Here is a 27,669-nt window from a genome sequence, read left to right as displayed (position 1 = left end):
TTCTAGTCTAATCTTATTTTAATTTGACTCAATCTTTGATTAGAAGAAAAGACTTGTTATGAAATATATCCTAACTTTTGGGAACAACTTGAATCATCAGGAGACATCAGTTATGACACAGGTAGGGACTAGCCGTGTATAGAACAGGCTGGTTTACTTGGGAGGCTGGGAGGATACTCGAAAGGGCAGTGGCTTTGGAACCAGATGGGTCCTGGTTTCAAGTCTCAACTCTACTGTAAAACAAAGAATGTTGCCCACCGCCCAGTTCTACAAGAATCAAGTCAGTAGCCACTGCAGCCACTGACCTACAATTCACCGTGAAAGGAATTCAGGTGAAGATCAGGATGAGGCACTCGGTACTCTGGGAAAACAAGCCCTTACATAGCTAGAAATATTTCAGGAGAAATTTTTTTATGACCCTGGATTCTTACATCTTCCCATACTTAGAAAAGATCTAACGTCACTGACTGAGATACCTGTTCCTCATGACTAACCTTCTACCAAATGTGTGCCTGATTGCACGTGACCCTTCTCCAAAACCACAAATATATACTGACCTGCCCGCCTCACCTCTTGGGAGCAGTTCCTCAGAGCTCTTTAAGAGACTGTATCCTGGGCTAGAGTCCTTAGTAAGTCCCCAAATAAAACTGAAACTCACAGCTCTCATGTCGTGTTGGGTTTTTTTTCCCAGTTGACACTACAATAGCCGACAATACCACCTCATAGATGGTAACTTTGGCAAAGTTTTAAAATTCTCTTACATTTCCTAACAGGGCCTTTGTGATGGTTAAATAAGTCAGTGTGTATGAAGAGCCTCCACTGTGCCTGTCACTGGAAAGAGCACAGCACATGGGATTTCCCTCCAGTTCCTCCATTCGTTTAATGAAATATGGGGTGGGTTAAGTGGGAGGAAAATATCTCAGAATCAAGAATATCTTCCAGAGAAAATAGTCAAGGGAAAGGGGACACAAGAATAGAGAAGAGGTTTCTGGCTAATGTTCAAGGTGTGTGACCCAGGTAGAGAATCACGTGAGGGAACCAGGCCTAGAACTATTCAAAGATGAGAAGGAGGGATCAGGGTAGAATTATTCTTCTTGAATAGGCAGCAGGAGAATGTCAGGGTAGAGACTGGGGTTGACCCTGGAGTGAATTCTCCCCAGGGAGAATTATAGGATGGGGCAAGTCTGAATGCACTAGGGTGTGATGTTTGGCCGACAGCAGGCTTCTCAACCTTTATGAATGGGGTAAAACAGTAAGTGTGGAGACAGTTTCTCAAAGGCTGAGTATCTTAGGACAGTCTCTGGATGCCCAGATAAGACTTTGGAAGGTTAGCATCTTCCCATCTCTTGGGAGGTCCTTAGAGCCAGACTCAATTTGAAATATGTCTGAGACCTCTCTGTCCCTGGTTTTCTAAAGGACATTCTGATTTAAAATATGTCCTGCTATTTTCAGAACATCTGTGAGATGTGGAATGCCTTTTGGTTTGGAGCATCTAATCATGGTAGAAAGGGAAAGAGGTCTGAAGACTTACAGAGGGACAACTGTTTGACAGGACAAGTGAGTCCCTCACAGTCTCCAGTAGCTCCTGAAGTAACTCTATTTACTGAGCTTGGAAAGGATATTTCCCCTGTAGCACGGGTTTCTGAAAGGATTTGACTGGTGAAGTCATTACAGGACCAGAGAGAACTTCAGATTCTCTCCTGGAAGCTCTAAGAGGACAGGGCCTACATCTCCTATTCCCTACAGAAATTTTTATCCAAAAAGTGCTGTTAGTTAACTGAGTAACTTAGTACCTTCCTGAGAGGCAGTTAAGAACCTTTGTTTGTTTGGTTTTTTGCGTTACGCGGGCCTCTCACTGTTGTGGCCTCTCCCGTTGTGGAGCACAGGCTCCGGACGCGCAGGCCCAGCGGCCATGGCTCACGGGCCCAGCCACTCCGTGGCATGTGGGATCTTCCCAAACCGGGGCACGAACCCGTGTCCCCTGCATCGGCAGGCAGGCTCTCAACCACTGCGCCACCAGGGAAGCCCTGTTTGTTTGTTTTTTAATTTTAATTTTTTAATTTATTTGGCTGCATCGGGTCTTAGTTGTGGCACACAGGATCTTTAGTTGTGGCACGAGGGCTCTTAGTTGTGGCATGTGGGATCTAGTTCCCTGACCAGGGATCGAACCCGGGCCCCCTGCATTTGGAGTGTGGAGTCTTAGCCATTGGACCGCCAGGGGAGTCCCATAAGCTCATCTTTCAATTCAGGCAGACGTGAGTGTGGGATCTAGGGGGAGCAAGCCAGGGACTGTATTAACAGCACAAGCAGAGCAGCCAGGCCACAGAGAGGGGAGAAATGCGTTCAACCGACTCTACAACTGTATACTACAAAATATTTGGACACATCATTTCTCTGTGATGTATTTATCAGAGAAGCAGTGGAGTGTGTGAGAAATAGTATCAATGGCTTTAGAGTCAGATTGACCCTGGGTTTGCATCCCAGCTCTGTTGCTTGCTAGCTATGTGACGCTGATGTAGTCACCCTATCTTTCTGAGCCTCCTGTTTCTCTTCTGTAAAACACAGATGGTCCTAATAATACCAGTGAGGTGGTGAATGTAAAGTTCTTTGCACAGACCCTGGAGCATAGCAGATGCTCAGTAAATGTTTCCTTCTCCCTTTCCTGCCTTCTTCTACTCATTTCATAAGAAAACAAAAAGAAGACTCTCTACTTGGGTGTTTTTAAGGGAGAGGGGTTTGATATGGCATCAACAGACAATCGAGAAAAAGCCTGGCTTCCCACTAACAGAAGATCTCATGGACTAAACTAAGAAAAGTACCTTCGATTTGTGCAATGCTTTCGGTGTACTATTTTCCATGTGAATTAGCGTATTTGTTTCTTATGACAATCCTTTCAGGTGGGCAGAGAAGATATTATTTTCCCCATTTTATGAGTAAAGAAATTGAAACCCAGAGTTTTGTCATGAATTGTCTCTAGTTTCCCCCTTTCCACAATACCACACCGTCTCTACAGCAAGTGTAGAATGAACTCAGGGAAGCCCTGACTACAGAGAGGAGTGGCCTGGTTTAATTCCATTCTGACTGGACAACTTTATAATGAATGAATAAATGTAGACTATTTTGCAGAAGTCCAGATTTATATGTTAGCATCTCCCCAAGTTATCATTTCAGCTTATAATGTTGTTCAGGAGTTGTAATGGACAATAAAAGAGGAAATAAAAACAAGGGTTCATTTTTTCCTGGGCCAATTAGACTATTTAAACAGAACATACAGGTCCTGGTGTTAGTATGATGAAAGGAAGGAGAGAAAGGAGCAAGTTCATGATCTGTGGCATTTAAGTGCCACATAAAAAATGAATCACTGCAAGCTTTGCCTTAAAAAATTGTCCCCATGGGGTTTCCCTGGTGGCGCAGTGGTTGAGAGTCCGCCTGCTGATGCAGGGGACACGGGTTCGTGCCCTGGTCCGGGAAGATCCCACGTGCCGCGGAGCGGCTGGGCCGGTGAGCCATGGCCGCTGAGCCTGCGCGTCCGGAGCCTGTGCTCCGCAACGGGAAAGGCCACAACAGTGAGAGGCCCGTGTACCGCAAAAAAAAAAAAATTGTCCCCATGAATTCAGTTTTGCACAAGAGTGAATAAGTACTACTTATAAAAACAAACAAGCAACAAAAACAAAACTAAAAAGCAGTTCTGTCATGGTTTGATGATATCATTAGTGATATTTAAATTAAAAAATTATTTTTGCAGGAAGTTATGAGGACAAGTTGAACTTCTGCTTGGTCCAATATTTGCTTACAATTTCAAGCATCTTTGAAACAGAGCTGCAGACTTAGAATTTATGGGTAGGTGGGAGAGAGTTTTTCTACATTCTTCCACATATAAAAACCAAGGTCATGTTTGATTGGCCTGTGGGCATTGCCCCCTCGACTCAGTTGCTCATGGCTGAGTTTCTGCTTGTGGCATTCTCATACCTGGAATGCCCATGCCACCACCACTCCTCTTCCCAGCCTGCCCATCTTTTGAGATTGATTTCAACTGTGTCCTGAAAGCCTTCAGTGATTCCTCAACTGAAGAGCCACACACCCTTTTCGGGGGTCCCATGGATCCCTCTTACGGAGCTTAATCCCTTTCACAGGGATTTATCAAGTGGTCACTTGTACACATGTTTCCTTCCTACTAGGTCTAAGCTCCCTGAAAAGCTAGTCTCCTTATCTCTGCATCTTCCACGTTAATTAGCAGAAAACCCTTTTTAAAATAGTGCTCCTGTTGGTGGGAATGTAAATTGATACAGCCACTATGGAGAACAGTATGGAGGTTCCTTAAAAAACTAAAAATAGAACTACCGTACGACCCAGCAATCCCACTACTGGGCATATACCCTGAGAAAACCATAATTCAAAAAGAGTTATGTACCACAATGTTCAATGCAGCACTATTTACAATAGCCAGGACATGGAAGCAACCTAAGTGTCCATCGATAGATGAATGGATAAAGAAGACGTGGCACATATATACAATGGAATATTACTCAGCCATGAAAAGAAAAGAAATTGAGTTATTTGTAGTGAGGTGGATGGACCTAGAGACTGTCATACAGAGTGAAGTAAGTCAGAAAGAGAAAAACAAATACGCATGCTAACACATATATATGGAATCTGAAAAAAAAAATGGTTCTGAAGAACCTAGGGGCAGGACAGGAATAAAGACACAGACATAGAGAATGGACTTGAGGATACAGGGAGGGGGAAGGGTAAGCTGGAATGAAGTGAGAGAGTGGCATGGACATATATACACTACCAAATGTAAAATCGATAGCTAGTGGGAAGCAGCCACATAGCACAGGGAGATCAGCTTGGTGCTTTGTGACCACCTAGAGGGGTGGGATAGGGAGGGTAGGAGGGAGGAAGACGCAAGAGTGAGTAGATTTGGGGACATATGTATATGTATAGCTGATTCACTTTGCTATGAAGCAGAAACTAACACCCCATTGTAAAGCAATTATACTCCAATAAAGATGTTAAAAAAAGTAGTGCTCAGTAGATATTTGAAGAATCAAAGACGTTATGAATTAATGGGCATTTGGTTTCTGTGGTAATGTACTGATGCCAGAGGACATGCTTTAAAAAAAAAATCATAGCAAGTGAGCAAAGCTTGCAGGAGAGACAAAAGGCTTCCTAGGTCTTTTTACCTCTGCGAAGCTCATTGACACTCAGTATGAATCTTTTAAGATTTTGCTCTTCCTTCTCCTCCTCACAAAACGTATTACTCAGGCACATCAGCCTATAATAATAACTCTAGCTTACAGAATTTTATGTTAATTAAAAAAATTAAAATGTCCCATGTTATGCCCAAATTTAAAAACAATTCACTCCTTGCCTCCCCCCATTGCTTCAGTGAAGGGAGAGATTTCTTAAACAATACACCAAAAAGGGTAAAAATTGATATATTTGCATATTTTAAAATTAAAAACTTCTGCTAATCGAAAGACATCATAAAGAGAGTAAAAAGACAAGCCACAGAATCAGAGAGATCATGGCAACACACGTAGCAAATAAATTAAGTCTCATCCAACATCTATTTAAAAACTCCTATAAGTACAATTTCAAATGTGGGCAAAAGATTTAAACAGGTACTTGACAAAAGAAAAGTCTCAGTGGTCAATAGACATGTGAAAATGTGCTCAATTTTAGTAGCAATTTGGTAAATACAAACTGAAACCACCCTGAGATCATACTATATATACAGTTACCAGAATGACAAAATATAAAAGTATGACCAATTTTTTTGTTGGAGCAATGGGAATTTTCACATCCTGCTGGTGGGAGAGTAAGCTGCAATATTCAACTTGGAGAGAGTCTGGCATTTATATCTAATAAAGCTAAAGAAGTGCCCTGTGAGCCAGCAATTCCACTGCCTAGTCTACACCCTTGAGAAACTCATACCTACACACAACATGGATAAATCTTACAATGCTTTTTTTTTCTAATTTAATTTTTAAAATTTTATTATTTTATTTATTGAAGTATAGTTGATTATATGACAATATTATATTAGTTTCAGGTGTACAACATAGCAATTCAATATTCTTATAGGTTGTACTCCATTTAAAGTTACTACAAAATAATGGCTATAGCTTATTTATTTTATACATAGTTGTTTGTAATCTTACAATGTTAAGTGAAAGAAGCAACAAGTGAAAAAATATTTATAATTCTATTTTTTAAAACTCAAAACAGGCAAAACTAAATCGTACTATTTAGGGATACGAAGGTGAGTGGTAAGACTATTAGGCAAAATAAGGAAGTGATTATCTTAAAAGTTGGGGTAATATTGCCTCTGTGTGAAGGGAGTGGGTGTGATAGGGAAACACATGGGGTAATTCTAGGGTGCCAGCAATATTCTCTGTCTTGCCCAGTAGTAATTACACAAGTGTTTGTATAATTATAATTATGCACATTTGTGCTTTATGCACTTACTATATGTGTGTTTTATTAACAAAATTGTTTTAAGAGTATATATAATGCTGATATGTAGGAGAATGTGGATTTATACATGATAAAAATGGTCCCTCCTGGGGCTTCCCTGGTGGCGCAGTGGTTGAGAGTCTGCCTGCTAATGCAGGGGACACAGGTTCGAGCCCTGGTCTGGGAGGATCCCACATGCCACGGAGCAACTAGGCCCGTGAGCCACAACTACTGAGCCTGCACGTCTGGAGCCTGTGCTCTGCAACAAGAGAGGCCGCGATAGTGAGAGGCCCGTGCACCACGATGGAGAGTGGTCCCCGCTTGCCACAACTAGAGAAAGCCCTCGCACAGAAACTAAGACCCAACACAGCAAAAATAAATAAATTAATTAAAAAAAAAAAATGCTCCCTCCCCTTTTACATTTATTGTTCTGGTAAAATTTGTCTTGAATTCTTTTTTTTTTTTAAATTGAGGTATAGTTGATGTACAATATTATATAAGTTTCAGGTGTACAACATAGTGATTCACAATTTTTAAAGGCTATATTCCATTTATAGTTATTATAAAATAACTTGGCTATATTCCTTGTGCTGTACAATATATCCTGTTTTTTTTTGTTGTTTTTTTTTTTTTGCGGTACGCGGGCCTCACAGTTGTGGCCTCTCCCATTGCGGAGCACAGGCTCCGGACGCGCAGGCCCAGCGGCCATGGCTCACGGGCCCAGCCGCTCCGCGGCATGTGGGATCTTCCCCGACTAGGGCACGAACGCGTGTCCCCTGCATCAGCAGGCGGACTCTCAACCACTGCGCCACCAGGGAAGCCCTGTACAATATATCCTTGCAACTTATTTATTTTATACGTCGTAGTTGTACCTCTTAATCCCCTACCTCTATCTTGCTCCTCCCCCTCCCCCTCCCCCTCCCCCTCCCCTCTCCCTACTGGTATCCACTAGTTCTCTGTATCTGTGTGAGTCTGTTTCTTTTTTGTTAGACCTATGAGTTTTAAATTAGGAGAGGTCTTTAGGAATTCATTCACCTGTACCTACTTTTCCTTGAATATATCCTGCACTTTGCTGACTCTGCTATGTGCTTATGGTTGCCAGAAAGAGGAAATACTTTGTGGTATTCATACTTCCACTTTACACCTTCTGTGCTCATAGCAGACATCTTTAACTGATCACATTCTTTTCTGCTGATCCTGGTTTTAGAATTCTTGTTTTTATGGTGTTTAGGCAGCCACTACCCACAGACCAGTGCTGCTGTGTGAGACGACACCTATTTATTGTTCCTGGTTAGCCCTATCTGCCACCAGAAATATTCTCTCTAAAACTACTTTTGGAAGCTCTATTCTTCCTTAACGGTGCTGCCCCTCAGGCTTCTCAGCCTCCACAGACCTCCTCTCCTCTTTCACTAAAGTCCTCTACCATATTCACCTGCCTTACACTCAACTCTTTTTTCATTATTGCTTCCCCAAGGAGGCTTTTTTATACATTTTCTCCCGAATTCTTTCCCCTTGCCCCATTAAATTTTAATAACAAAGATATGCCATGTATCTGTCTATGTACTGTGACCTTTTGGAGGGCCACAAACCTTTGTAATATCTAAGCTTTTTTCACCTCCCCCATAACCAGTTTTCACCCCCTTGTGGTAATGTCACCTCTATTGAGAATATATGCTCTAGACCGCTGTTCCACATTCATTATTTGTGACTGTATTGTCTCTCCAAGTAGATTATGAATTCCTGGAAGCCAGGGTCTGCCCCTTGAGCGGGTAAAATATTGCCTTATACATACTAGGCACTCAATAAGTATTTGAGTTGAACTGAAAGAACTTTCTGTTTAAAATAAAATGCAAGAATGTGAATCGGTTTGAATACAAACTGAGTTGGTTTCAAATGAGTGGCTTATTTGCAATTCTTAGTCACTTGTGAAATAAAAATCTTATAAACAGATTCCATTTATGGCTTCAAAATCCATTAGACTAGAGAAAACAAAATTGTTAGGTTAATTTGTATTTTCTGTTTAGTTTTGCATCATCTTATACATTAATTAATTGCCATGGTTTAAAACTGAGTTCCCTGGTGGTGCAGTGGTTGCGAGTCCGCCTGCCGATGCAGGGAACACGGGTTCGTGCCCCGGTCCGGGAAGATCCCACATGCCGCGGAGCGTCTGGGCCTGTGAGCCATGGCCGCTGGGCCTGCGCGTCTGGAGCCTGTGCTCCGCAACGGGAGAGACCACAGCAGTGAGAGGCCCGTGTACCGCAAAAAACAAAGAAACAAAAAACAAAACAAAACAAAAAACTGAGTTCCCTTACTGAGTTTATGATTAATTTCTCTACCCAAAACTTTATTCGTTTTCTTGTCCCAACCCTGTTCCCCTCAGGATTGAGGCATATCAAGGAAAGGGGCGGGGGGGGGCTTCCCTGGTGGCTCAGAGGTTAAGAATCCTCCTGCCAATGCAGGGGACACAGCTTCGAGCCCTGGTCCGGGAAGATCCCACATGCCGCGGAGCAACTAAGCCTGTGCGCCACAACTACTGAGCCTGCGCTCTAGAGCCCGCGAGCCACAACTACTGAAGCCCATGTGCCACAACTACTGAAGCCCATGCACCTAGAGCCCGGCTCTGCAACAAGAGAAGCCACCGCAATGAGAAGCCCGCACACCACAACAAAGAGTAGCCCCCACTGGCCCCAACTAGAGAAAGTCCGTGCCTAGCAATGAAGACCCAATGCAGCCAAAAAACAAACAAATAAATAAATAAATAAAATCTGTAAAAAAAAAGAAAAGGGGGGTTGAAACCAAGCACGACCCTGTGGGGCCTTCTCAGGTACAAAAGCCCCTCTGTGTCCCCTGTTTCTTGTTTGTAGAACAAAAGGCTTTAGTTTTCTAGGTCTTTCCTGAGTTCTAAAGATCAGACACAGGCAGTTAAAGATTAGGACAAGAGGCACAGGACTCCTAGTTTCTCCAGAAGGGATATCTGATGCATAACTTTAAGTTGTTCTGTAGAAATTAAGACCCCCCCACCCAGGTGGAGGATGGTGGCCACATGCTGACCACAAGCAGGGAGACCCCAGACTGGTTGGAACCAGAAGGTTGAGATTCCGAAAACATCACCCTGTTACCTCACCACCAACCAATCAGAAGGTCCACGAGCTGATCATGCACCCTACAACCCCCTCTCCTAACACTGTCTTTAAAACCCTTTCCTGAAAGCCATCGGGGAGTTTGGGTCTTTGGAGCATGTTCTCCTTGCTTAGCACCCTGCAAATAAACCCTTACTTTGCTGCAAACATCCGCTGTTAGTTTGGCTTTCTGCACCATGGGCACATGAGCCCTTGGCTCGGTAACACAACTCAGAAATAAATGAGTAAAATCCTGCTTTTAAAATATGAAATAGGGCTTCCCTGGTGGCACAGTGGTTAGGAGTCCACCTGCCACTGCAGGGGACACGGGTTCGAGCCCTGGTCTGGGAAGATCCCACATGCCGTGGAGCAACTAAGCCAGTGTGCCACCAACTACTGAGCCTGTGCTCTAGAGCCTGTGAGCCACAACTACTGAAGCCGATGCGCCTAGAGCCCGTGCTCCGCAACAAGAGAGGCCATGATAGTGAGAAGCCCGCGCACCGCAACAAAGAGTAGCCCCCGCTCGCTGCAACTAGAGAAAGCCCACAAGTAGCAACGAAGACCCAATGCAGCCAAAAATTTAAAATAAATAAATAAATAAATTTATTTTAAAAATATGAAATAAACTTTACTTTTTAAAAGTAGAATTATAAAATTAAATTTTAGCTTGCACCTTTGTAAGCTAGTCCTTAGTCACGAAGTTCCTTTGCCTTATCAGGATCTGATAAACCAACCTTCATTTGTTTATCGATATCAGTGCACATGTAAAGACAAAAAAAGTCACTTCCACAATTTAGCTCCTTCCAACCCCTCCTCCTGACAAAATGTTGAAATTTAAGTTCAGATGAAGAAGTGTGGTAACTACAACTATATGTAATAGACAAATTGACTATTTCTTAACAAACGTGGGCCTTATAAAAATGCTGCTCACTGCAAGATTGCTACAAGCTTAACTCAATGGAATTACATAATACTGTGTCCACAGAAGTTAAATTAGAAAGGGAAGAGACTGGCATGAAAATGGACCAAACGTGAAACCCTTGCCTCTCCTTCTACTGTATATAAATAAGCAATTCCTGCCTTGGTTGCCACTCGGGACTTAGAGGAACTTATTTGTGCACTTAAATGTCTCAAATAACTGCAAAGACTTCTAGTGCTTCTGAGCTGTGGTGACCACAGAGCTGTGGAGCCTTTTCCTTCAGGGGCTGCAGAAAATGGAAGAGGGGGCGGGGCCCCTGACACCACAGTGAGCAGAGGATTTTCTCTTTTTGTTATTCACATTTTGTCCTTTATGACTAGACTTTTTTTTTTTTTTTTTTTTTTTTGGCTGTGTTGGGCCTTCATTTCTGTTCGAGGGCTTTCTCTAGTTGTGGCGAGCGGGGACCACTCTTCATCACGGTGCGCGGGCCTCTCACTATCGCGGCCTCTCTTGTTGCAGAGCACAGGCTCCAGACGCGCAGGCTCAGTAGTTGTGGCTCACGGGCCTAGTTGCTCCGCGGCATGTGGGATCTTCCCAGACCAGGGCTCGAACCCGTGTCCCCTGCATTGGCAGGCAGATTCTCAACCACTGTGCCACCAGGGAAGCCCTATGACTAGACTTTTTAATATTCTCTGTACAGTATAACTTGATTTATTGTACCAAAAGCCCCCACCTTTAAATTCTGTCTTCTGAGATATAAATGAAGGTGTACACTTTTCTTCTATCTTGTGTTCTAAAATGCTTTCTCTTTCAATGTTAGTTTATAACTCCATATTTCTGCATGTGCATCAGAATCACCTTGTATTCTTGTTAAAATGCACATTCCCCTTCCCTGCCCACCCCAGATTATTACTGGGGAGAGGGTAGATGATCTGAGGTGGCCAGACAGAGGGAACTTCGGCTTCTCCTTCCATTTTCTTCTGGAGATTATTTTAAGGTCAGCAATATTATCTGCTTGTTCAGCTAATTTGATCCTCTACCAGATTTGCCCTGAAGAATTTAATGTAAATTTTCACCTTGATTTTTTTGAAAAGGATTGGGCCTATTTGTATAATTCATTATATAGTGATAAGGATTAAAAAGGGATTCTAGCAAGTTTTCAGGGCTGATAACAATAACCCTTGAATAAGGTAGTGGTATCAGATTACCACATCTTGATGTTTCCATGGTAACACAGCTTTAAACCTCAGTGCTATGATCTTGCCTAAGGTAATGGAGCCAACAACCTTAACCTAAGGACACTCTGGGAAAACAACTTTATGCAATCTGATAACAGGATATATTTGTTTGTTTTTATTGAAGTCTAGTTGCTTTATAATACTGTGTTAGTTTCAGGTGTACAGACAGTGATTTAGTGTTTTTGTGGATTATATTCCATTATAGTTATTACAAAATAATGAGTATGTGAGCAGATAGGGTGTGGGGGGTCCCCAGAAAAAGAGAACCAGGCACAACTTTCTTGACATAAGAGAGGCCATTTTGTGATCTAAGCCTGGCCGAAATGCTTGCCCTTGAACAGGTCTCAGCAAATAATGATCTTAAGGGAAAAAAGGAATGCAGGAACAAATGAAAAGCATTCATGAAACAAGAATTCAGCAACAAAACAGTCCTAGGTCCTCCTCAAGGGATGTCCATAACAATCTGATACAGATCTTTGAGTTCTGCAGGAACTAAGGCTCCACCCAGGTGGAGTATGGTAACTACAGGCTATGACTTCAGCCTGGTCAGAACCTAAGGAATGATGATGTTGACCTTTTCTGACTCTTGTGACTTCAATCAACTAAAGCTTAGACTCTGGTTAACCTTCCCCCCAATTCTATGCAGAATTTTCCTCTGCTCCAGCCCCTTCATGAACACACATGTACCCTTAGCTTGAAACTCCCCTAGTTTTGCTGTTCGGGGGAACACTGCTTTGGGAAAGATCCCCCAAGTTCTCCTTACTTGCTGCAAGTAATAAATCCTTCCTTCTCCTGATCTTGGCTTGGTTGTATATTTTGGCTTGACACCTACCAGGAGGCGAACCCAGTTTTCGGGTAACAGGTATAATTTCCTGTGCTATACAGTATATCCCTGTTGCTTATCTATTTTATTTTATTTTGTTTTGTTTATGTATTTATTTTTGCGGTACACGGGCCTCTCACTGTTGTGGCCTCTCCCGTTGCGGAGCACAGGCTCCGGACGCGCAGGCTCAGCGGCCATGGCTCACGGGCCCAGCCGCTCCGCGGCATGTGGGATCTTCCCGGACCGGGGCACGAACCCGTGTCCCCTGCATCGGCAGGCGGACTCTCAACCACTGCGCCACCAGGGAAGCCCGCTTATCTATTTTAAATGTAGCAGTTTGTATCTGTTAATCCCATAAGCCTAATTTGTTCCTCCCTCTTTCCCCCTCCCCTTTGGTAACCACAAGTTTGTTTTCTATATCTAACAGGATAATATTTGCGTAAGGAAAGAAATGAGAGGAAAATACATTACGTAGAGACCATTCAAGTTATGGCTTAGGTGATAGAAGAGTAGAAAAAATTGAAATTACTTAAGACATTATTGCTGTATATGAGTCAAAAATATTTAAGGAAGAAAGTTTTCACTGGCAGTAGTTCTAAGTTATGTTTTAAGACATGTGGGCCCAAAAAGAAAGATGATAACATTAGTTTTTCTGGGTATGAGCATAACGTGTAAGCATGTATCTTTATAGCGTCATTCTTTATTTCTGTCCCTTTTATTGGCTTGTAATACTCAGCGCTGATTTTGTATACAGTGAACTACAGTACTGATATTTTCTGAAATATCCTGATTTAGCACAGACCAAGCCATCATGCTTTTACAGTTGGCTTCAACTTCTTAGGGATTCTGGTTCTGTGAAAGGATTAAATCCTGTATAATAGCTCTAATTTATTAGCCTAGTATGCACAGGCCCTGCATTATCTTGCTTAATCATCAAGATAATCCAGTGAAGTTGATATTATTGTATCATTTTCCAGATGAGGAAATTGAGACTCAAAGAGGTTCCCAAAATCATATGACTGGTAAATGGTGAAGGTGTAATTCAAATCAGATCTGCTTAGCTCAAAGCCTGGACCATTCTTCTAGTTTCAGAAACTAAAAACTTTCAGGCAATATCCCCCACCTGGACCAAGATGAACTGCACGTAATATTTTTATTTACATTTAAAGATGACCTGGCTCATGAAAGAATGCTGGTTGTGGTCCATGAACTCACAGAAATTATAACTTTGAGGAAGGAATCAGTCCATCTGAAGAGTGTATTAAAGGGAAAAATAAGACAAATAAAGACATGGAGCTGCAGCAAGGGGACAAAATGGATGAAGAGGAAAAAGAGAAGAAAACCACGTCTCAAACCCCAAATTCCGCAGGACAGGACTATGGTGCAAAAAAGGGTTTACCAGAAGTTGCCCTTGGTGTTCCTTTTTACCTGATATCACCTGCACGAAAAAGTTGGTGGTGGAAAGTATTGTGGTACCTGCCCTATAGCCCTGCATCCCTGAGGGGTCCCCTGGCAGGAAGAAACCCAGAGAACTCTTGCAGTTTACCAGAAAAATGTTCCATAGTTCACAGTATCAGGGTGAGTTCTTCTGGATGCTGACTCTTAAGAATTCACAACCTTCTAGATTAGAAAAGAGTCTGGAAAATACTTATTAGCCTTTTATCATTGGTTATTTTATAGTTATTATATATAGTGGTATTAAATGATGAGAAATGTTTACTTTCCATGTTAAAAAAAAAAAAAAAAAAAAGATGACCTGGCTGAAGGTGACTACTATCCTGTGTGTACTGAAGCAGCTAAGACCAGCATGTGACTGTCATAGGGTCAGCATATTTGGACAAGAATAAAAAGGCCCTGCCTTGTGTGGAGGCTTGTGCCAGACACGGGTGGGTGAGGCTGGGTGACGAGGCTGCTAGCTGCAGGGCCTTGGAGGGTCCTGGTAGCCCCTTTGCTAATTTTTTTTTTTCTTTTTTGGCTGTGCCCCGTACAGTTTGTGGGACCTTAGTTCCCTGACCAGGGATTGAACCTGGGCCACCACAGTGAAAGTGCTGAGTCCTAACCACTGGACTGCCAGGAATTCCTGCCCCTTTGCTTTTTTTTTTTTTTTTTTGTGGTACGCGGGCCTCTCACTGTTGTGGCTTCTCCCGTTGCGGAGCACAGGCTCCGGACGCACAGGCTCAGCGGCCATGGCTCACGGGCCCAGCCGCTCCGCGGCATGTGGGATCCTCCCAGACCGGGGCATGAACCCGTGTCCCCTGCATCGGCAGGAGGACTCTCAACCACTGCGCCACCAGGGAAGCCCCCCTTTGCTATTTTAATTGCACATGAAATGAGCCTTCACAAGGAGGGCCTGAAAGGTCCACTCTGCCTCCACAGTGTCTTGGTGGATACCAGGGGTACTGAAGAAGCTGGGAATGGTGGTGAGGCAGGTGCTACCTCTGCTCCCAGGATAACATACAGCCACTCTTCACTCCAGTGAGCCTCCTAATCACTTGGTCCAGCCTGTGGCCTTACGCAGTTTGACACGCAGGACAAGGTGGTCAAGCCAAGCATGGCTCCAGGCTCCACCACCCTTCCCCATCACAGTATACTTGAGACCTCTTCCTTCCCACCTTTGGTCTCAGTCTTATTCTCATTCCCAAACCAAGCAGGAGATGCTCAAGGAGTGCCAGCCCGTGTTCTATGGCTCAGCACCCAGCCTGCTAGTCTTGCCGTCTAATCTAGTGCCTAGCGAGTCATTCACATCACTTTAGGAAGTATTTAGACTCATGGGAACAGAAGCCCTGAGTGAATAGGAAGGAGGAATGAAAAATATATTTTTCATTGGGGAAAAAGGAACATGAAAGGTTCAGAACTCAGAGCACTTTTAGGAAGGGTTAACTATAATGGGCCAATGAAACCTTAAATGTACACCTAGGAGAACAACCAAAAAGAGGTGAGGCCAAATACACAAGTTATTCTGAGGGAGGGTGGGGAGTGGGATGGACCAATGGCTTGGCAGATGGAAGATGAGAGGTGGCAGTGAAGTGGAATTTCTTTCTCTCTCTCCTGCAAAGATCCTTAAATGTTGATGAGCTTCTGAAGCTTGTGAAAATGGAGATTCATGGACCCTACCCTCAAAGCTTCTGACTGTTCCGTTGGGATGAGCCTCTGGCATGTGTATGTTCCTAGGCACTCCAGAGTATTCATATTGCTTGTTCTGAAGACCAAATCTTGAGAATTACTGCTGTACTGTGATCTGAGAGGTATGTCACAGATTTTTAAAAGTTGGGTAATAATTCAGAGAGTCGTCACTCACAGTTTGAGAACAGTTACCAATAAATCTCTGGGAAGAAAAGCAGATGAATTGCTTTGCTTACTTCTAACCCCTCCTTTTAAAACTTGAGTGTCTTTACTCTGTAAGCACTTTTATCCCTCTCTCCATCTGAAGAAGGTGTGGCTTTATTATAGAGCCATGTCAATCAAATGTTTTTAAAGTCTGTGGGGAGGTAGGGTTACTGGCCAGGGGTAAAGTTGCTAAACTAAAGGGTGGATGAGACTGAGGAAACGGGAGCTGCTTCCCTTAGCTATACGTGACAATCAATGTTAAACCGTGGTCGACTCTGCTTAAAGGGAAGGCCCTTTATTGTCCTCTACTATACTGTCCTCTACTATACTGTCCTCTGCAGGTAGTACCAGCCAGGCAGGGCAGCCTTGGCAGTCAGTCATTTTCTGGATGCCAAACAGGGCAGAGGGAACGTTTCTGAGTCCAAGACATAGCAAAGCACTTTATACAGAGGGCTTAATTGGTCTCTCTCTCTTTCCAGACAAACAAACAAAAAATAACAACTCAATCTTTTCCTTTCCCAGGAAAAGGAGAAAAGAAAAAGCTGGTATTTGTGAAGTGTTGGCATTTTGGTTCTAATGTAGGTACTTATTTTAGTGGAAATAGCTGACAAGTCCATGCTTCAGGGGAAAGCTAACCCCCCACACTGGAGGGGAGGAATGGAAGCAGAAGCACCTACACCCCTCCATCCCAGGCTCTGGGCCTCACTGCATCCCTAACCCCAGCTGTGTGCTGGCCTGAAGGCAGTTTCACACAGGCAGTGCAGAAGAGCAGGACAAAGGGTCCTACAGAAGGGGCTGTATTTTCTGTTTGCAGATTCATATCGGCCCAATCTTCACTCTAGGGAAGAATCGGAATCTCAAGTTGGAAAAAAGAAGGTATAGTAGTACAGTCTTTGAGGGGAGAGGCAGCCTTCTGAGTGCTGGAAGCAGCACTGAGTTGGGAGTTGGTCTACCTTGCCCCTGCTCTGGCTCTGTCATCATGATCTCACATGCCCTTGGGAAGGAGATGCAATTAATAGCTTGTACATACACAGTCAGCCCTCTGTATCTGCAGTTTAGATTCAGCCAACTGCTGATAGAAAATATTTGAAAAAACAGTTCCAGAAAGTTCCAAAAAGTAAAACTTGAATTTTCCAGCAACTATGTACATAGCATTTACATTGTGTAGGTATTATAAGTAATCTAGAGATGATTGAAAGTATACGGGAGGATGTGTGCAGGTTATATGCAAATACTATGCCACTTTATATAAGGGACTTGAGCATCCCGGATTTTGATATCCATGGGGGTCCTGGAACAAATCTCTCATGAATACTGAGGGATGTATGTAACTCGAGGGAGTTAGATTTGCTGATCTCCAAGGCACATGAAATCAGATTAGAAGTTCAGTGAAATGCTTTTTGTAGGCATTAAATGAGCATTGTTATGTTGAATTATCTAACAGATGAACTCTATTTTACAATGAGATGAGAGTGTGTCAGGATACTTTTGGCGTTACCTGTCATGTCTCAGTATAGGTGTAGGCAACACGCTTGTCAGGAGCCATCCAAACTCAGCCAGAGTGTGCAGCAGAGGGCCATAATCCGTTTTGATTTCACAGCCCTGTGTGAATAAGCACAGAGTTCATAGTCTAATGACAAAGACAACCAGCTATGCAAGTGATGACAATGAGGGTGAGAAGTGTTAGTTAGGATAAGGGGAGTTCACGCTCCATTAAGTGCAATTTTACCGGCTGCAATCTTCCTGGGCTTCTTTTCTGCTCCCTCTGCCTTCCAAGCATTCAACCAAGTTAGAAACACTGGGGATCAGAGTGGAGAGAGGTTTCCATGTGGTTCTTTAAGGTTGGGGCCTACCTTCCCTCAATCTTGCTTGGGCATCAAACTTTAATATATTGTGGGCTCTGGGAATCTGCATTTTAAAAAGCTCCCTGGGTGATTTGGATCCAAGTAGAGTCCATACACTTTCAGAAACACTGGTGTAGGAGCTGGGAGTGAGGGCAGGAATAGAGAGTGAGCATTGGGGAGTCAAAGGTGAGAGGAGCAGAGAATCTTCACTGCTTTTTACTCACTTGGAATTGATTCTTACTTGGAGCTTTATCTCTTACCCCAAATCCTTTTTTCCCCCTCAATGGGATTTCCAGTTTCTTTTTCTTTTTCTTTTTTTTTAATTAATTTATTTTATTTTTGGCTCTGTTGGGTCTTCGTTGCTCTGCGCGGACTTTCTCTGGTTGTGGTGAGGAGGGGCTACCCTTCGTTGCGGTGCGCGGGCTTCTCATTGTGGTGGTTTCTCTTGTTGCGGAGCACGGGCTCTAGGCACGCAGGCTTCGGTAGTTGTGGCTCGCGGGCTCTAGAGCGCAGGCTCAGTAGTTGTGGCGCACGGGCTTAGCTGCTCCACAGCATGTGGGATCTTCCTGGACAAGGGTTTGAACCTGCATCCTCTGCATTGGCAGGCGGATTCTTAACCACTGCACCACCAGGGAACCCCGGATTTCCAATTTCTTTGAAAATGACCTATGTCTCTCTAACCTTTGCAAGGCCAGAAAGGGCAAAAGTGTCCTTGAGAGAGGCTGTCAGTGAGGGCCTCGTGCACACAGCACAATATACCTGAATTCAGTCTGTACACCTCAACGGCAGTCCATTCAGTGACATCTGAATTCAGAGTGCACGACAGCAGCAATGTCATCTCTGATTAGGAAGGACAATGCTGTGTGTACATATTTGGCCTGGTGAGAGAAAGAACACCTTTGGATATTTTTGCCTTTGAAAGTCAATTCACATGGTTAAAAAAGTCAGTCACATTGGTTGCTTGGATATAAAATTGATTTTTTTTTTTTTCAGTTTCAGCTAGTTGTCATGGCATTGTGTAAAGAGAATCTCAGTGCCAGGGGAATTTGTTTAGGACTAGAATGCTAAATCTCTGGGAATCTACTGTTATTTATGTATAGATAATTATTTTGCTATCTTTTAACAAAGCTGAACATTGAGTAAAGCAAATCACCTTTAAACAAATTTGAAAGTTTGTGATGCATTCTGATGAAATTCTGAACATTGAATAAAAATGTGTTTGAAGAATACTGTATGTGTTAGGCAATGAAAACCTTTAACATGTAAAACTAAATGCAATAGTAAAGCCAAATTGTCAGAAAACTTCAGTTTACCTCAATAACTGTCCATTGTTCTACTACGATGGCATCATTTCCTTTCCTGCTGAATCCTGGAACTCCAGAGCCTTCTTCTTCATAGATAAAGAATCCTTCCAAAGATTTCGGCAAATGGTCCCCTGTGAGGAAAAACATACAATTAAGAAGAGTTGTAAAGAAGAGTTGTCTTTTAGGATCATCTAAAACCTTAAATAACCCTTGTAGGAAGCTGAAGGAAAAACATATCGCTTAATAAACACTTGTTTTAGGGGACTTCCCTGGCGGTCCAATGGCTGGGACTTCGCCTTCCAATGCAGGCAGGGGGTGCGGGTTTGATCCCTGGTCCAGGAGCTGGGATCCCACATGCCTCGCAGCCAAAAAACCGGAACATGAAAAAAACCAGAAGCAATATTGTAACAAATTCAATAAAGACTTTGAAAATTGTCCATATCAAAAAAAAAAATTAAAACAAAAAACCTCACTTGTTTTAGGTGAATCTATGACATCTCCCTTGAAGGTAATTTTTTTTCAAAGATCAAGACAGTTTGTTTTTTTAAAATATTTATTTACTTATTTTATTTTTAGCTGCGTCGGGTCTTAGATGCGGGCTGTCTAGTTGTGGCCTGAGTGCTCAGTAGTTGTGGCAGGTGGGCTTAGTTGCCCCATGGCATGTGGGATCTTAGTTCTCTGACCAGGGATCAAACCTGTGTCCCCCTGCATTGGAAGGCAGATTCTTAACCACTGGACCACCAGGGAAGTCCCTCAAAGGTCAAGATAGTTTTATACTTAACTGAATTAAAATCAAACTGTAAACATGAAGACTACAATAACAAAACAAGATAAAATAATATCATACAGTGAGAAGCAAGTGGATTTCGTAAGCTTAAAAAGCATCTGGAAATGACCTTCACCTTGAAATCAAATTTTGGTTTCTGTTCTATATGCTGTATGCATGTTAATTATACTATTAAGAGAAACAATATCAAAAATATTAATCCTTGGGCTTCCCTGGTGGCGCAGTGGTTGAGAGTCCGCCTGCCGATGCAGGGGACACGGGTTCGTGCCCCGGTCTGGGAAGATCCCACATGCCGCGGAGCGGCTGGGCCCGTGAGCCATGGCCACTGAGCCTGTGCTCCGGAGCCTGTGCTCCGCAAGGGGAGAGGCCACAACAGTGAGAGGCCCGCCTACCGCAAAAAAAAAAAAAAAAAAAAAAAAAAAAATTAATCCTTGGAATTACAGGTGTAATATTAAAACCAAGGTGACGTAAGATTATTTAAAAAAATATAAACACAGAACAATTCTTTGCTTCAATGATGCTTAAAAAAAAAAAAAAAAGAATGGTAACAGGAAGATCCTAAACAGAAGTCATTGTCAAAAGAATTCCTGCTGGGAAGGAAGTTTTAAGGGAGGGCCTCTCTGACATTTTTTTGAATAGCTGACAAAAACCAGCTGGCCAAAACTAAACTGATTTTATGGAAGTTCTTTTGTCTCCTATTTTGCAATAGGAGACAATTTCCCATGGTCATGTGCTGGTTAAGCATTCTGGTTTCATACAGCATAAGGTCACATCAAAGTTTCCCTTGTTGACAGTTATCTAAATAATAGCCTACAAAGGTTTCAAAAGATCTATTAAGCTTAAAGATAAAAAAGACAAAAGTAATTTAAATGTAATTTTTAGTTTTCATTTTTCTTAATGGGCTAAAGGCTTTAAGAGAAAATCACTCTTATTAGTATTTTTACATCAGTTACAGTTAGGGCAGAATATCATGAAGAATTTACGTTATTCAGAGCGGTCCCCAACAACCCAGTAAAGTTTAATTGACTTGCTGGAATTGTTTTTCTAATTACAGTATATGTTCCACTTCCTTTAATGTACTTGTCTACTGTCATACCAAAGTGACCAGTGGAACTAAATCTGTTTTTGATTGTAAGTTTAGAGCATCACAAGACCATCTTTAAAATTGTATATTTGGGGCTTCCTTGGTGGTGCAGTGGTTAGGAATCTGCCTGCCAGTGCAGGGGACACAGGTTTGATCCCTGGTCCAGGAAGATCCCACATGCCATGGAGAGCAACTTAGCCCGAGAGCCACAACTACTGAGCCTGCCTGCCACAACTACTGAAGCCCGTGCACTCTAGAGCCCACGTGCCGCAACTACTGAGCCTGCGTGCTGCAATTACTGAAGCCCGCAAGCCTAGAGCCCGTGCTCTGCAGCAAGAGAAGCCACTGCAATGAGAAGCCCATGCATCACAAGGAAGAGTAGCCCCCACTCTTCTGCAACTAAAAGAAAGCCTGTGGGCAGCAATGATGACCCAATGCGGCCAAAAATAAATAAATAAATAAATATATTTATTTAAAAAAATGTATATTTGCCTCAGGTCCTTTTTTAGAATGGGGGTATGAACTTTAAAAATAATTATATATTGTGATAATTATGTAGTTAATTGTAATCTGCTTCTTATTCACTTTAGGATTATATAATTGGAGAACTATAGGGTTTGTGGCTTTGTGTTTTTCTTGTTCTTGGTATTGAGAGTCCCTAGTACTTCTAAACTTCTTTTGGTTTAAAAGAATAAAAGTATGGTAGACTCATACGCTGCAATACTACCAAGAATAAAAAAGAAAGACTCACCGGTATGCAACAACACGGATGAATTTCAGAGATATTATGTTGAGCAAAAGAAGTGAGATGAGAAAGAATACATACTGTATATCTGAAGTTCAAAAACAGGCAAAATTAATCTATGGTGCTGGAAGTCAGAATAATGCTTATCTCTGTGTGGGAGGGTATTGATTGGGAAGGGCCATGAGGAGGCCTTCTGGGATTTTGGAAATATTCTGTATCTTTTTTTTTTCTCATTTTCTCCAGTTTTTTTTAGATATAATTGACATATAAGGAAATGTTCTGTATCTTGAACATTTGTGTTCTATTCTGCGGTACACATAAGATTAATGCACTTTACTATATGTATCTTATACTTCAGTTAAAAACAAAAGACCTGCCTTCTCACTTTAGAGCTCCCCAGGTTCCCTGGCTAGCTTTCTTAGGCACCATGCCAGTCCTTAGAGCCACAGAAGAATGATACTTCCACAGGAGAGAGTATTTCTGTCTTGAGAAATTCTCCCTAACAGAAGTGGCAGCTAAGGAGGGTGGCAGGGAAGGCCTCATTGGGGTGTGTGTGTGTGACCATTTGGGTGTTTGGTGTGTTAAATCTTCCAGGTATTGAGGTGAGGTGATAATTCTGAACAATTACTTAATAACTGTCCAGAACTGAGTCATCTCTTTTTTTTTTTAAGATTTATTTATTTATATTTGGCTGCGTTGGGTCTCTGTTACTGCGCTGACTTTCTCTAGTTGCGGCGAGTGGGGGCTTCTCATTGTGGTGGCTTCTCTTGTTGCGGAGCACGGGCTCTAGGCGTGCGGGCTTCAGTAGTTGTGGCCCTTGGGCTCAGTAGTTGTGGCTCAGGGGCTCTAGAGCGCAGGCTTAGTAGTTGTGGCGCACGGGCTTAGTTGCTCCGCGGCATGTGGGATCTTCTCGGACCAGGGCTCAAACCCGTGTCCCCTGCACTGGCAGGTGGATTCTTAACCACTGCGCCACTAGGGAAGTCCTGTGAACTGGGTCATCTCTTAACATCACTTATCTCAGAGCTTCCCACCTTGTGTGCCTTTGCCCATTGGTGTGCTTAGAAGGGGTACAGGTGTGCTAAGGCACAGGGTGCCCCCTCCTGCCCAGAGCAGCCTTTCCGCTTGTACCCATGTGCCCTACAATTTTACCATTTTCTATGTGTGCATAATATGAAAAAGTTACAAAGCATTGGTCTGACCCACTGCTTCTCAATTTTTTTTTTTTTTTGGCCAAATACCATCAATACCAAAGGAAGGTACACTTGTATCACTGAAGGATGGTCTCCAGGTACAGTTTGAAGTGACTTGGGGCAAAGCATAAGCTTTCTTTAAAGTCTAATGCTATACCTTAAAAACCCATGCAAATTTTGCATTCGATTCAAATATGTTCATATGACGTGAAAAAGCAATGTTTTCTCTTCTGCTTTCTCTTACCCCCAATCTTAAAGGAATATTGACACTCTAGGAAGAGGTTTATCCTGTGAAGTTGTGTACTCCCTGGCACAAAGCTGCATACCCCTAGGGTACTTTGACCCTGGTTTGCGAAGCACAAGCTTAAAGAATTTCCAGGGAATGGTTTACTTGTCTGGAAATGTGATCTTACACATTCATTTCAGCTAGATGTGACATTGACATTTCTGTAAATGTGAGGAAATGTAACAATCCATTTTAGTATTTGGGGCCAAGTGTCATTTTGGGCATTAAACTGCCCAGAGGGTGGGTCTCGGACCACGTCTGAGAAGTGGAGGGCAGGCACATACGGGAACTCTCATCCTGTATCTCTTTATGAGCTTTGTGTCTCCAGAATGCATCTCAGCCTGTTTATTGCTGCCCGTCCACCATCATCTCTCTGGATCACTGCAACAGCCTCTTAGCAGCCTCCCCACTTCCATACGTGCCCTCCATGATCCGTTTCCAAAAGCGAGGCCAAGTAAGTTATTTTTTAAATGTAGGTCAGGTCATAACTCCCTCCTTAAATCTTCAGCGAATGACTTGGAATAAAAATCCTGACAGGATGGCAAGTTGGTTAAGAGTACACAGTCTACCTACCTCCTGCCCCTTCTAGCTGCTTGAACATGAGCCCATTATTTAAAATCTCTGTGCCTCAGTTTCTTCATCTGTAGAAGGGGAACAATCATACCTACCCCATAGGGTTGCTGCTGGGATTAAATGAGTGAATAAATGTGAAGTGCTTAGAACAGTGCTGGCATAGAGTAAGTACAAATATGTGTTAGTGCCTGTTGCATCATTTATATTGTTAAGATCTGGGTGGCGTGGCTACTGCTCACCTCTCCTACTTTGTCAGGAGCCATTCTCCCTTGTACACCCTGCACCAGCGACACAGACCCTTTCCCAGTTTCTCTCTCGCATCCTAGGTTTTTGTACATTTGGGGGCATTTCCTCTGGTTCCTGAACACCAGCCCTCTCCAGGCTTCCAGTCTCAGTGTGATTGTTACCCTGTCAGAAGGGACCTCATGACCACCCATCTAAGCTGGTTCTTCCCTGTTACTCTCATTACAATATCCTGCTGGGTAACCTCACACACTATTCTCAAGTTTGAAATTAGGTATATAGGTTTTGATGCCCATTACAGCCTGATGCCACGTGGCTTTTTTTTTTTTTTTGGCCTTGCCCTGTGCTGCCTGCAGGACCTTAGTTCCCCAACCAGGGACCAAACCCATACTCTCTGCAGAGGAAGTGTGGAGTCTTAACCACTGGACTGCCAGGGAAGTCCCGTGACTAGCTTTTTGAGAGGAGGGAAGATGTCCATTTTGCTCATCAGTGTAAACCCCTCATGCCTGGCCTAGGACCTGGCATATACATATATGTGAAATGAACACATACATGTTCCAGTTCCAACTGCTCATTCTGATACATCTCCCCTGCCAACTCCACACAAGCATTTTTATAGGAGTGAAGAGATTGAAATGAATATCAGTTGAAGTCTGAAACGAATTCACAAAAAATGAAAATGTAGCCTTCAGATGTGGGTATACTAAAGGTGGGAAGAGGCTGTGCTCTGAGGGTGATGGGGGCATTGGTAGGCTAGTGAAGTGTGAGAACCTCAAGGGTTGTGTGTGTATGTGTGTTTTGTATCACCTGGCAAAGTGGCTTATCTCATCCCTGTCAGCTGCCCCCCTGGATCTCTATATGTTCTGGTAGAATAAAGTGTTTTGTCTCTGTTGGCTCAATTGCGTAAGCCTCTTGTAGCCTCCCCTGGGTTCACTTGGAGCTTTTTGTAAGTGTGCAGAGAATTCAGCTGCAGACCAGTTTGGTGAAGGCTGGGCACTGCTGGAGAAGGTCAGGAGCAGGAGCCCACTGCAGTGAGAACCCTCAGGCCCTATGAACAGCAAGAGGGTCCCTGGGTGCCTCTGCCTGTGGGACTTCTCAAAGCAGAAAAGGCTTTGAAAGTGGGTGGGAAAGGGCACTGAAGAGGAATTTCACAAACCTTACAACTTTTCTACCATGACTTTCCTGAAGGAGAAAACTTTTTAAAGTTTTTTTTCCCCCTCTGTCTCCAGAGAATTTTATAAAATGAGATTTATAGAATGAGATTTGTGGAGTAATATATTTAAATTTCTGAGCAATGTTTGGTTTTGTACTTCTATTCCTCATGGTGGGCTGACTTCTGACAATATTTTGGAAGAGGATGGAAGCAAGACAAAACAAAATATGCATTGTCCCCTATGTGCTTTAGATGTCAGGCATCAGATATCCCAGAACAAAGCGACCAATTCAGCCCTGCTTCCTCTGACTTGCTTCTCACAGTGACACAGGCATTGGTCACAATTTCCCCTCCACAGCTTCCCTGTATACTCCCAGGAAAGTCCCGAGTGACACACCCAGTTGCCAGACCTTACAGACCGTGGCTCGTGGCTTGTTAGGGCTCGGCAAAAAGTCTAATGAGACATTCCAGAGCTGCTGAGAGGGAAAGACTTTCCCCCGGGCTCTCTAAATAGCTTCTGAGGCTTTAAGAACAAAAGCCCTACAGAGCCTCTGGCTGGCAACTGCTGTGGCTAATTTTATTTTCATCATCAGGCAAGGCCCAAGGCAGGGATGCCTGAAAGACACTGTGAAAGGAGGATTTTTTTGTCTTTCCTTCAGCAGCTAGTCACAATCCAAAATCTGGAATGGATGTTTTTTTTCTGCCGTGCCTCGAAGCTTGTGAGATCCTAATTCCCTTACCAGGGATTGAACCTGGGCCCATGGCAGTGAAAGTGCGGAGTCTTAAGCACTGGACCACCAGGAAATCACCGCCCCGGCTCTAACTTAAGACTCTTTGGAGCGAAGAGAAAGAGATGGGGCGGGAGGGAATATATGAATCATAAACTGACCTTCAAATAGATGATTCATACTAAAAGTACTGTAGGGACTTCCCTGGTGGCTCAGTGGTTAAGAATCCGCCTGCCAATACAGGGGACACAGGTTCGAACCCTGGTCTGGGAAGACCCCACATGCCTTGGAGCAACTAAGCCCGTGTGCCACAACTACTGTGTGCTGCGACTGTTGAAGCCCGCATGCCTAGAGCCTATGCTCTGCAACAAGAGAAGCCGCTGCAATAAGAAGTCCGAGCACTGCAACAAAGAGTAGCCCCCGCTCGCTGCAACTAGAGAAAGCCTGCGTGCAGCAATGAAGACCCAACATAGCCAAAAATAAATAAATTAATTTAAAAAAAGGAAAACCTGCTAAAAAAACCAAAAAAGTACTGTAAGTGCATCTAGCAAGTGGCAGGAGAAAAGACCAACCCCAGAAAATGAACTCTGACAGTGGGCAAGGCACGTGGGAGTTACTTTGTATGTACTATATCTTATTAAATTCTCACAACAGTTAGTAGGAGTGTTTTTATCCCCCTTTTAGGAAACTGAGGCTCAATGAGCTCAACTAACTTCCCCAGGTCACGCAGCTCTAAGTAGAGGACACAGGATTTAAACCCTGGTCTGTCTGATGCTAAAGTCCATGCGCTTCATATCAGCTCTGGCTATTTCCATAAAAGATCAACTTGGAAGAAGTTTCCAGTAACCAAAACTACTAATAAATATTTATTGAGCACTTGCTAAGTGCCAAGCACTATGCAAGGTGATGTATTTTGGGGTGCTCCAATGAGCTAGATCCTTACTCTTGGTTGCTACTTAAAGGGACCTATTGGAACATGACTCAATAATTTTAAAACATCATCCAAAGTCTTTAGTTGTATTAGTTAAGGTATCACTAGGCTGATTTAATAATAATAATAGGGTTTATTGAGATCTCATTTTATTTGCTTTTTCATTCCTTCCTCTAACCTCGAGTCATGGTCCCTAACTATCCTGATTTTCATAACCTCCATCCTTCCTAATGCATTTTTCCAGTCTCCTTACTATCGTTGTTCTTTTCTCTTTTTTTTTTTTTAGCACTAATCTCTTTTATTTTTTAAAAATAAATTTATTTATTTATTTATTTTTGGCTGCGTTGGGTCTTCGTTGCTGTGCACAGGCTTTCTCTAGTTGCGGAGAGCAGGGGCTATTCTTCATTGAGGTGTGCGGGCTTCTCATTGTGGTGGCTTCTCTTGTTGCGGAGCACAGGCTCTAGGTACGCGGGCTTCAGTAGTTGTGGCATGCAGGCTCAGTAGTTGTGGCTCACGGGCTCTAGAGTGCAGGCTCAGTAGTTGTGGTGCACAGGTTTAGTTGCTCTGCGGCATGTGGGATCTTCCCGGACCAGGGATCAAACCTGTGTCCCGTGCATTAGCAGGTGGATTCTTAACCACTGCATCACCAGGGAAGTCCCAGCACTAATCTCTTTTATTTATTTATTTATAAAAATAAATTTATTTATTTATTTATTTATTTCGGGCTGCATTGGGTCTTTGTTACTGCACACGGGCTTTCTCTAGTTGTGGCGAGCAGGGGCTACTCTTTGTTGTGGTGTGTGGGCTTGTCGTTGCAGTGGCTTCTCTTGTTGCGGAGCATGGGCTCTAGGCGTGCGGGCTTCAGTAGTTGTGGCACGCGGGCTCAGTAGTTGTGGCGCACAGGCTTAGTTGC

General features: G+C 43.2%; 1 protein-coding gene across 2 annotated transcripts in view; it reads right to left on the bottom strand.

Moving 5' to 3' along the window:
- Positions 1 to 27,669, bottom strand: part of RFTN2 (raftlin family member 2) — a gene marked incomplete at both ends in the record, with an annotated part of 66,307 nt that overhangs the window by 13,809 nt on the left and 24,829 nt on the right. For both annotated transcript variants that reach the window (XM_079709977.1, XM_079709976.1), the window contains 2 exons: positions 17,387 to 17,490; positions 19,046 to 19,167. In XM_079709977.1, coding sequence (XP_079566103.1) covers positions 17,387 to 17,490; positions 19,046 to 19,167 — 226 coding nt within the window. The remainder of the gene's footprint in view (positions 1 to 17,386; positions 17,491 to 19,045; positions 19,168 to 27,669) is intronic.

Source organism: Hyperoodon ampullatus (genome assembly GCF_949752795.1).
Source record: "Hyperoodon ampullatus genome assembly, chromosome: 8".
Taxonomy (NCBI): Eukaryota; Metazoa; Chordata; class Mammalia; order Artiodactyla; family Ziphiidae; genus Hyperoodon; species Hyperoodon ampullatus.
This window is presented reverse-complemented; position numbering and strand designations above follow the sequence as displayed.